The sequence below is a fragment of the Tachypleus tridentatus genome, chromosome 1 (genome assembly GCF_004210375.1).
Source record: "Tachypleus tridentatus isolate NWPU-2018 chromosome 1, ASM421037v1, whole genome shotgun sequence".
NCBI lineage: Eukaryota > Metazoa > Arthropoda > Merostomata > Xiphosura > Limulidae > Tachypleus > Tachypleus tridentatus.
Window position 1 is genome coordinate 75,853,594 of NC_134825.1, and position 12,623 is coordinate 75,866,216.

The window sequence follows — 12,623 nt, forward strand, 5'->3', positions numbered from 1 at the left end:
TTTTCTTCCCTCTAGTAGCAGTGCGTCCTACGCAGGATAGCTTTTACCAAGAAAACACTATGAGAAAATATATTTCAAAATAGTATAATGTATTAACAAGTATATTCGTTAAATAATTATTGGTTTTCTTTTTAATCTTAAAGGAAATAGACTTTGAAAACTCTGTATTTTTTCCAATTTATTTGAAACTAAAACTTGCGCTGCCATAAATGATATCCAAAAGACAACATTCTCATAAACAAATAATTCTAACAAAGCAAAGTCTTGTTGGAATATTTCAAACTACCTTTGGCTTGAATAAATACATGATATTTAAAAGTAATATTTAAACACTTTAAGACATTCTGTATTAAAGTTAACTAAGTTTACCTTTATATATACGTGTCCGTACGCGGAATATTTGAAAAGGGAGTTCTAATTTGTGAGGTCAAAAGCCAACACTTTGTGCGAAGTACAATAATTCTAAACACGTTAACGTTACTGAGATTTGGAAGCACGCCCCTCTAGAACATTTGTAAAAAGTAAGTTTAATGAGATTAAATCTGAACCATGTATAAAACTATAAATAGCACAAGCAGGTGCGTTATTACTATTAGGTTATCCAGAAATAAATGTTGTTTGTGAACTGCGAAGTTTGGGAAAGTATAAACCAGTGTTGGAAAACATGTTTTAATCAAAGTAAGCACCATTTGCTTCAACACATTTTTGCCAACGTGTAACGACGTAGTTTATGCCCCTGCTGTAAAAATAAGAGTTTTTATGGTCAATGAACTCCCTGCAAGCTTCTTCTGCAGCTGCCTAGTTTTGAAAGCATTTATTGTTCAAAGAGTTCTCAAAGTGCTTGAGAAAATGAAAATCTGTAGGGGAAAGGTCTGGAGAATAAAGTGGATGAAGCAGAACCTCGATTCCCAATTTGTTCAGTTTTTGGAGCGTCATCCTTGACAGGTCTCGTAACGCCAATTTTCTTGATCTTCAGTCAGCTCATGTGAAATCCACTTATCCAACTTTTTCAGATGGTTAGCAACGCTTGGTTTGCTTGTGCCTAGGTTTTCTGCCAGCTCACGTACTGTTGTGCAAAGGTTTGTTTCAATTGTTTCCCTCAATGCGTTTTTATCTAAGGATGGCTTTCTTCCACGAACTTCATGGTCTTCAAGACTTTCATCTCCATGTCAAAATCTTTAGAACCAATGTTGAACTGTATGTTCAGTAACAGATCCATGGCCGAATGCCTGGTTGATGTTCCATGTAGTTTCGATAGCTTTTCGTCCAAGTTTAAAGTCGTAGAGGAAAATCAGACGAAAGTTCTTCTTGTCCATGCTGCCTTGGGGGTTGCAAAACTTACTCTGTGTAGAGTTGAAACAGCAGCCAATTAAGACACCTTGTAAGACACGAACGTTGAATTAAACCTCCCAACCAGCGATAAATTACTCAGTATTCAGCTTCTAAATGTCATTGTAAGCATCCCAACATTTATTTCTAGACAACCTAATACATAAGTACATGTTTTTACATCACAAATATAAGGTGTGCCTACTTGAGTGATATATAACCCAAAGATGCGTTCTTCGAAAAGGAAAATACTCCACATCACATGGTAATCAGCAACATCCTTTACTACAGTTGTTGTAGTCCTCGCTTGTCTAATACAACATCTTTGAAATTTTTATAATTCTTTCAAACCTTATAGCAATATTGGACATACAGGCATGTACTTTAACTTGCCACTTTATAATTACTTGTAATGCAAAATAATCATAACCGTAAGAATACCAACAAATATATGTAACCATGCTTATACCTAAACTAATATATAATTTCTGTGAATTGCTATACAATAATTACTAAAAAACCAAATAAACACAGCCATAAAACTATGCTCGCCAGATAAAATAAAACAATACTTCATCAACATCAATAAGTTTCCTCCACAAACCGTAAAAAAATTATACGCACACACCTAGACAGAAAGCAAAATCAACCAACAAAAGTAAATATATCCCACGAATTAAAAAATCACGAAATCGTATACTGCTGCATACCATATATTCCCGACATCAGCAGAAAAATAACCAACATTTGGCAAAAACTAGTAACAAACATGACATTCCAGTTAATACCAAATTTATTCAAAAACCAGGCACAAAACTGAGGTCTATACTATGTAAAAAACTACACTGACAAACACCACACCAACATTATTTATAAAATACAATGTGATAACTGCCACGACTTCTATATTGGAGAAACAAGTAGAAAAATGGAAACCAGATTCAAAGAACATAAAAAGTCACCTTCACACGTTTTCGAACACTGCAAGTCAAATAAACACAACATAACCATAGAAAACACTCAAATACTAAATAAAGAAACAAACATAAACAAACGCAAAATTAAAGAAGCCTTACTTATACAACAATTCAAGCCCAAAATAAACTAATACAAAGAAACACCTTTATAACTATATTAATAAATATAATCAAACGTCTTAGCACGCCCTCTACATTCCGACAGTCAGTTACACAACCCCTTTCAAACATGTGGTCAGCTTCCGGTCAGTTACCTCTTTCTTCCTTTGTAAACTTGACGATGACCGAAGAAGGTCGAAACGTTGTTCGCTCATCTGCATAAAATATTTCATCAACCCAAACCAGCAGTTTTTACATATATATTTTTCTCTATCATCACGGCCTGGCATGCCCAACGTGCGACTCGTAATTCAGGATCGCGGGTTCACGCCCGCGTAAACATAGCCGTATAATGTGACGGTTAATCCCACTATTCGTTGGTAAAAGAGTAGCCCAAGAGTGGCGGTGGATGGTGATGACTAGCTGCCTTCCCTCTAGTCTTACACTGCTAAATTAGGGACGGCTAGCACAGATAGCCCTCGAGTAGCTTTGTGCGAAGTTTCAAAACAAACAAACAAAACCTTTTCATCACTGATTAAATAAGTTTTAAGAGTTAAAATGAGTCAGCAATCTAAAAACTTTCTAAGTAGTGAATAATCAGAACTCTAGTCAAAATTGGTAATTAAAACCAAACACTAATTATGTTCAGATATATTTTGAAATCCTACTGGTTTGGTGCGTTACTATAAATGAAAAAATAATATTCATAAGTATTAAAAGATAGAAATAAATGCACACAGAAAATATTTCACTAAACAGTTTAAAAAAATCTTCATTACATGAACCACATTAGCAGCAATAAAATATTTGTTTAAAAACAATATTAACAAACAGCTTTATCATTGCTGATGACAAGATGAATAGAACTGCAAACAAATTAGCATAAAAGCTTTCGTGCGGCATTAAGCACTTCAAGTGCTTGACAAGAAACCTTCTCAGCGTCGTATTTGTACAAACTCATGCAACGTGACTACGTTTTAAAGAAACACACTGGAAACAGTCTCAAAATAACCTTGAACCTAGGAAAGGTTTCCTTTCCATTCACAAACAAGTAAGTGTCGATACTTATATAATTACAGAAACTTTGTTTGTTTATTGTTATATCTTGCATGTTAAACAAATACTAACTGGTTTTAGTAGCATTATCTCCCGGCAAAAACCTGAAAGGCAAACTTTATACCATATACCACTAAACTGTTTTAAAAAATCATAAGAAAACGATCATACTACAAATGAAACTACTCGTTTTTCAATAAAGTTTAAATAAAACATTCCAGGTTAGTGCCCTTCTTCAGACAAAGTAGCTACTGCAAAAGACCATATCCCGAAACGTTGTATGTCAGTATACTTGTCATTACACATGTCTTCGCCATCCTGAAAAAAGTCTTTAACACCGTAACAGTTATTAGACTCGTATACCTAACTTTACAGTAATATGGAATTTTCTTATTAATGTTATTATCTTTTTCGTCCTTGGGTGGATCAGCACAAAGTCACATACTCACAACACTAAAATTATTTGTCGATTCTCCGCGATGACATAGCGCACATAGCCATTGCATAGCTTTGTGCAAATATTAAAATAACAGCTACCTCTCTCTCTCTGTTTTTTAGAAGCCAACTTCGAATTCATGCGACACAAAATATTCTCCGCACTTTAAGCTTTGTATGTGTTATAAGAGTGAAAATCAGTCCTTTAGCGTTGACAGTAGGTGGCAGGTTGGTTTGCTTTGAGAATACAAAAAACTATATTTTATTGTTTTTTTCCCATTTTAATCTAATAATTTTATAATCATCGCTTCTTGTGTTATTAATTTTTCTTCTTTTCACTTATTCTTACAGCTACATATCAGATAGTTATTGACATAACAAGCAAAACATTGTAATTAAACTACACTCCGAATACAAGCATGCGTGCAGTATTTCCCATGTAATCGATGTTTGACATAAAATCACCCACGACTATGAAAAAGTTCGTATAAAATAAAATATCAGCTACATGTTCCTTAAACATTAGTTTTGGATTTGGAAATAATTCTATGGGATTGTTTGTTTGTTTTTGAATTTCGCACAAAGCTACTCGAGGGCTATCTGTGCTAGCCGTCCCTAATTTAGCAGAGTAAGACTAGAGGGAAGGCAGCTAGTCATCACCACCCACCGCCAACTCTTGGGCTACTCTTTTACGAACGAATAGTGGGATTGACCGTCATATTATAACGCCACCACGGTTGAAAAGGCGAGCATATTTGATGCGACGGGAATTCGAACCCGCGACCCTCAGATTATGAGTCGCACGCCTTACGCGCTTGGCCATGCCAGGCCAATTCTATGGGAACTTAAGACAAAATTATTTCCTAAATATAACAATTTTTGATAGAGAAAAGGATTTTACGAACTTGTTTTGGTGTTTTAAAAGCAAAGCAAAAAATTCTGTTTCAACCGTGGAAATAACAAAATATATTTTCTGTGGCTATTGCAAAATTCACATGAAATGTATAAATTTCGAAATCACCTCCTCTTTTTTTTTTTTTTTAACGAACACCAAATCCTTTTGTTGAAATTAGCAACTACCCTCTTCAGTTGTCACTTTCTTCTTACGTCCAGTTCCATGTAGCTTGGATAGGCAAACACACATAACATCAGCCATCGTATTGATAAATCATGAAAGCCATGTAACAAAAAAACATCCTTTATCTTATCTTGAAGTGTGCGTTGTTGTAAAACAAAAACGAATACGCATGCGCTTGAGGTAATAAGACAACACTAAAATATGGTTGTGTAAATGCTATCCTAGCGTCAAGAAATATACAGTGAGTTTTTAAAATATACACAATTTTTAACTATCATCTGGCAATAAAGTCACTATGCAAGTGAACACGACTATATCCTGTTATTCTTTTACAAGAGTAACATTCAAAGTTTATGTTAAATATTACATATCACTATAAACAAAAATGATATACCAACGTTGACTTGAAATGTTACTGTAAGTGTTATTTATACGGGATTTCGTTGTTAACAATGTTCCTTTTATGTATGTTCAAATCTGAAAATAATGTTTTTTTAGTCCTTAAAACCAACTGTAACATGACACCACTCACCGCCAACTCTTGGGCTACTCTTTTATCAACGAATAGTGGGATTGATTGTGACATTAAAACATTCCCATGGCTGAAAGGGCGAACATGTTTGGTGTGACAGTAATTCGAACCCACTATGCTCAGATTATGAGGTGAGTGCCTTATCCACCTGGCCATGCCGGGCCTTCTGTATCAGAGCGAAGACTTAAGATTCTGTCCTGTATTGTTGCCAAATAATCTTACAACGTTGTAGCATTTTCAAAGATCCTGCATGACAGGTAATTTAATAATGAAAGGTCGTTAATGAACTTATAATGTACATGAAGGTTGTTTTACAACAAGAACCATTTGGATAAGCACATGAAGGGTGATAATTTAGTTGATTTGATTTCAAATAATAACATAAAATAAATAGTCAAAACAAACTACAACCATGTAGTTCAAACAGAGATTTTGTCTAAACAAAATAAAACCAAAAACAAGAAAAAAATTAAATCGCTTTATTAAACTGATATATTCATCCTTCTAAAGGAGTAACTAATGGTAACTATCCCTCCCGTATTCATGATAGCCAAGGATAAATAACCATAGCGCTCATTTAAGAGAGTCCAGCATGGCCAAGTGGTTAAAGCACTTGACCCGTAATCTGAGGGTCGCGGGTTCGAATTCTTGTCACACCACACATGCTCGTCCTTTCAACTGTGGAAACGTTATAACGTGACGGTCAAGCCCACTATTCGTTGGTAAAAGAGTACCAAGAGTTAGCGGTGGATGGTGATGACTAGTTGCCTTCTCTCTTGTCTTACAATGCTAAATTAGGGACGACGCGAAATTCAAAACAAACCAAATAAAATCATTCAAAAGATATTGTCCTCGCTTAGACAGGTTTTATGGCCTCTATTGTCTATATTGCATAAAGGTCAAGGGGTGATATAGAGTTCTGTATAATAGTAGCTAATTTCCTATTGACAGAGGTACGAGAATTATCACGACCCTGATCATCTATGATTGTGGGATACAGCACTGTATCTGACCAAAATTACGACTAACACAATTCTGTGGATCTTCCTTGAGTGCAACGTTTTTCTCTCTACTCAATCAACAATCGCAAGAATTATTTAGAATAACGGGAATCAGTTGTTTATGATAAGAGTGGGATATCAGCACCTTGATGTATGTATTAATAATGACTTTATATGTCTTTCTGATGTGCTTGCATTTGTGGCATATTTTTTGGTTTCTGTATTTGTTTTATTCTGATGGAAGTAAATAGTTTCAAACATCCAATGCTAGGATCCCTTAGCTCACCTCCTTTTGTAATACCACCTTATAGGTATTTATAATAATACCACATAGTCGTGTTTAACAGATCACTGTTATAATTTCAACAAAAATATGTTTATTCGAAAATTGTTTCTGGTAAATAGAATAAAAATTATAATCCAAAACTACTATTTGTGTCCCCATATTTCATAAAACTTACAGCAGAAGTGTAGCCCTCCTTCCAAATGTATATGTGTGCACCACGTGTTTGTTCGACATATAGAATGAGCAAACTGAGTCAAGGTAAATGGAATGATGTGAAAAATATCTTTTACCTCCCCAAAAAAAAAACGTGTTGTATACGTTTTCATGAATTAATATAAAGAAATGTAAACGTAATATATTATCTTTAGCACACACGTTTTATTGCTTTGACGTTCCACTACATGATTTTGAGGTGTTTTTTATAAACTAATATAGATCTTATGTAGGAATGGCTTTAAATGTCTTCGGTACCAACATCGCCAGTAAGATAGATGATCGTTGGTTGTAATTATTCAACATGTTTTACACATCAAAATCTCACAAACCAGGAAGAAAAAATCGTCCAATTCCGAAGTAACACCTTACTTGATACTGAGTTAATGAAGTCCATTAACATTGACTTCGGCTTCTGGCTTGAATTAGTGAAATTATATTTTTGTACTTTAACACTCAATTAATAGAACTGTTTAAGAATTGTTCCCCAAGAGGAGAGATAGATAATCAAATAGCCAAACAACAAAAATAAAAACTTAACTGCTGCCCTTGAGTAGAAATAAGAGGAATCATGGTTTGTATTTTTTTTAGGGGGAAAGAAGTGGATATAGCGTTTTCGTTTCAGTAATCATTTCTTATTTTGTTCATTGAATTTCTCGCTAAACTTTTCAAGGGCTATCTGCTGTAGCCGTCCATACTTTTGAAGCAATAGACTTGAAGAAAAGCAACTTGTCAGCACCACCAACTGCCATTTCGTGGACTACTGTAATATAATAATGGAATTTGACTGTCACTCTTACATTGCACATGGCTCCAAACTGTAGAATAATAATATCTCCCTTCTTCAGTGAGAAAGTTATACCTGTCTGATTTTAAAATACATTCCAAATTTAAAGACATATTATGGTAATAAACTAGAATCATTTAAGTACTCTCTAATCAAAAGAACAAACTGTGTGGTTAATATTCGCTGCGAAGTATTTAAAGTACCTAAATATGGGAAATGTGAAGATGAGCCGAACACGAACATATTCCATCACCACGTGAGATGCCACGTACAAGCGTATTCTAATTCGGTTAAAGAGACAGAATTACAAACATCTTCTCAAACTAGAATACGAGAACTAAGCTTAGCAGTATTAAAACTTAACAAGAGGCAATCACTGTTAATCCTGATGATAAAATTTGAGGAGAGACAATTACTGTTAATCCATATGATAAAACTTGACAAGAGGCAATCACAATTAGTGCAGATGATAAAACTTGACAGGGGACAATCACAATTAATCCAGATGATAAACTCAACAACAGACTATCACAGTTAATCCATATAAAACTTAACAAAAGCTATCACAGTGAATCCAAATGATAAAATTTAAAAAGAGACAATCACGCTTAATCCATATGAGCTAACACAAAGTTGGCATTATAAGCCCGCGCTATCCATATTTATTTCATATTTATAAATACTTCTACAGCCTGGTGGCTCGTTTGGATATCGGATCAGGGACTCAGAGACACCTATATCTAATAGAAGAAGGTCAACAAATTTCTACTTAATTTTGACTAAGGTACGACACGTAAAAATCTTTAATAATTTTTAATGCGTGTTTGTAAGAGTATGCAAATACTGTATGAATAAGAACATATCTCGTGACTTAACAATACGTTTTTAAACTGCATAACACAACAAAAAGTTGCATTAGTTACTTGCATAACACAATGGAAAGCTGAACAGTTTACCTGCATAACACAACAGGAAGTTGCATTGTTTAACCGCAGAAGACACTAGGAAGCTTCACTGTTTACCTAAATAACACAGTCCTGTGGAACATACGCCTGGTCCATGAACGCAGCAAGTGACATATGTAAGTTAAAAGCTGTGATATTTCTGCGTATATTGTAAAAAATTATTTTTGATCGTACGTAGGTTGATCATGCCGTATATTGTTGTCAAAATTATTTTTGATCATACGTAGGTATGTATATTATTAAACCTTAGTTTTTTTCCATTACCTGTTACTGTGAAAAGAAAAGCAATGCGACTTAAGATATAATATTAGAAAAATGTCAGTTTCACTTCTTTTTGCTTTAGAAAACCAGTGATAAAAGTATTGTTTGTTTTTAGAATTTCTGGCAAAGTCACACAATGACTATCTTCGCTAGCCGGCCCTAATTTAACAGTTAAGACTAGAGTGAAAGCAGCTAGTCATCACCACCGATAGCCAACTCTTGGGCTACTCTTTTACCAACAAATAGTGGGATTGAATATCACATTATAACGCCCCCACGGCTGAAAGGGTGAGCATGTTTGGTGTGACGGCGATTCGAACCCGCGACTCTCAGATTACGAGTGGAGTGCTCCTAACCACCTGCCCATGCCGGGCCGTGAACAAATTAACTACAGGTTAACTGGATATTTGTTTATTTCTGCTTTTCTCGTTTCGATGGACTGATTCTTTCAGCTGAAAAATGTGTGAATAGTTGTACATTAAAATTTAGTTTTAGGTGTGCCCGACAAAACTCTGAATACCAAAATGTATTAGCTAAACTGTTCTAATTTTGACGTTTCGTCTGAAACCATGAATAGCAATTTTTGTCAAGAAAAATTCTGTTCAATTCAGAAAAGCATTGGGCAAGTGCCATGCCGTTAAAAAAAACCTGAGTAGAGAGAGTGGCCTTATAGAAAACCTGGCAGCAATTGTCTATTTCTCTTTGATAGTTCCTGAACTTGGAAGATCTCTGCAAATGTAGAAAACATACTTATCCTATCCATAACCAAACACTGTCCTCAATTCTCTGATTTCGAAAAAATAAAACTGTACAGCTAAAGAAATAAACACAGTAAAATTGGATGTCATTCGAAACCAATATTTGTTTTCCAGAAGAAATGAAATTTGTTGAATTTATGAGATTCAGTATTTAAGATACCAGCCTTTCTGAGAGATGCAGGGCACATTATATCAACAGAGGCGTTTTGCAACCATTGGCGATTCTTCTAGTATCATTCTTAGACACAAAGTACTCAAAGACATATTTCAATCAAACCCATTTTATGCTCTAAGTAAGAAATTAATTAGTGTTATTTCATATTCCCAAAGATTTATTGTATGTACGTTACTGGTAAAGAGAAGACTAGGAGCTGCTGGATAACACTGATATATGTACCAGTAAGATATTTGAGGGTATTCAGTTACCTTGGTATATCACTAGGTGTATTACTTTCACTTATAGGTTAGTTTGAAGAAGTTTCACAATAGTTTGCAAGTTTTTTAAGCCTAATGCACGTTAAATAAACAAGTTCTTCAAACTAACCTAAAAAAAGGATAAATGTTGTTCCAGATACGATGCTAGATGTATAGTATTTGTTTTCAAATTCTCATAAAGACCTATTTGTGTGTAATTTCGAACTAACTGGATTCAAGGCAGTTTGCCAACAGCGACTCTTGAGCTACTCTAGTCTTACCAAGTCATGTGACTTGACTCTTATAGTGTATCGATGGCCCCAAAATGCAAAGATAACCGTGAACCGTTCATAACGCTAAATTTTAATATTATAATGGTGTAACTAGCATATATTAATTATTTTAAATTATTCTGTACATACTGAGCCTCTAGATCATTTTGATATAAATAGTATAGTTTACTACTAAAACATTTTTATACTTTTAATAGACTGTTTTTGGCGTTGCCATCTGTTTAGTGTAAAGCTACACAATGGTGTACCTGCACTCTCTCCGCCGTGAGGAATCTAACTCCGGATGTTTTAGCATTGTAAGTCCGCAAGCTTACCTCTGACCCATTGAGAGACATTTTCAGTACAAGTAAATCTTCAACACACACACATTTAGGATGATTAAAAACTATAATAAGGTTTCTTAATTTGTCTAGATAACTTGTAGGTGATATAAAACATCAACGTGTACAATCTACAAACAAAATGCACAGATGCCTAAGATTAACAGAAAATATTGAAACAGCGTGACATGTGGCTCTGTCAGAAACTTACCGCCGATAGACCAACATCTAGAAACGCCGGCTTGCGAACTTTAATATGGGAATGAACCCTCTTCAACATGTTAAATTTTCTGTAACGGCGCCGAAGCTGCATGAAAAGATAAAGTAGGCTCTTTTCAGGCTTGGGATGGTCTAATCTGTCCCATTCCCGCCCGAAAAAACCCCTTGACAACGAAATTGTTTCTGCTACTAAACTGTCCGTTGCTACACAAGAAAAAAATTTGATTGAAAATAGATCAGTGCCAGTGATCCATTCAGCATCAAATCACCCGGTTTGATAAATACATGCAAATTAGGTTTTGTCACAGTCTCAAAGAGGTCGTGGTCCTGTGGCAACTTAAATACAGAGGAACTAACAGTTGTTTTCAAATAGTGCAACATCAAGCTAACACCTGCACGCTGTCGTAAGTCAACACAAACTGGCGCGAGCTGTTGTTAGCCAAATGTTAGACGTCACAAGACTGGTACGAAAGCAGCGACGGTAGCTCGCAGGAGATATAGCCTTGGTATATCGCGTCTCGTGATCACGCCAAACCATTTCGTGCGTTTAAACTTTAAATGTTTAAAAGGAAATTAAAAATACAGAAAATAAAGGATTTGCAAGCGTAAGAGGAAGTACTTCCTGAATGAGCAGTGAACATTTCAGAAATAGCTCAAACGTCAATGGAAAATATTCTACGACGCGTGAACTTCATTTTAAACTGTAGCTATAAGAGAAAACAGCAGTAAATTTCATCCTAGTGAAGTAATGATTTCCGCAGAATGTTTCTTATGATTAATAAATAGCTCAGCAGAATGAGTTGAAGTGTAAACTAAAGTATGTTCACGTATAAACCACGTAATGGACATTTGTCATTTCTGACTGACTCTTTGCAATTATGCGGGAATAATTTTGTTAATGTCCAAAATAATAGATTATCGATGGCTAATAACTGTCAATCATTTTGATTCCCTAAATAAAGGACTCTCCAATATGTAATAATTTACTTCAACCTTATAGCTTCACAAGGTCGTTTAAATAATATCGAGACATATACAACAAAGTCAAAATAACTGCTAAATGGACAAATAAAGTCGAATGTCTAATTTATTTATACGTTGAGAAAAAATTACTGTTCTCATTCTTTGCTTTGATCACAATGACGGATCCAGTATTAAACAAATTTAAATATCTTTGTTCACAGAAAAGAAAAGAAACTCCAAATAAGTATAAATAAAGGTTGATAACTTACAATTTGGAATTTTTACACCCCACAAGGATGGATGTAAAAAAAAAACTGAAAGTAACGCATGTTATTCTTATAGGATTTAGTTCTTGAATCTAATTGTACAGCACTACCAAGTTTCATTAATACAACCTGCAATGGATATACCATTGTACACTTATTTTAGTGCCTACGTTTGTTTCTGCGTAGTTTTCTTTTTGCATGCGACATATATTCGTGACTGTGTATTGCGCAAGTCCCGCCTGTTCTCGAAATTTGTAGAGAATTCTTAAAAGTGAGAAGCAACAATATTTGTTTTCGAAAACACGCGAGATTATTGTTGCAAGCGAACTTTGGTGAAGGTTCTAGAGACACACGTGATTTGTATAAAAGCA

General features: G+C 34.8%; 1 protein-coding gene across 1 annotated transcript in view; it reads right to left on the reverse strand.

Moving 5' to 3' along the window:
• Positions 1–11,467, reverse strand: part of LOC143232568 (pleckstrin homology domain-containing family G member 5-like) — a 74,698-nt gene extending 63,231 nt beyond the window's left edge. Inside the window, exon 1 of the mRNA XM_076468160.1 lies at positions 11,016–11,467. Coding sequence (XP_076324275.1) covers positions 11,016–11,117 — 102 coding nt within the window. The 5' untranslated portion in view covers positions 11,118–11,467. The remainder of the gene's footprint in view (positions 1–11,015) is intronic.
• Between the last annotated feature and the right edge of the window lie 1,156 nt (positions 11,468–12,623).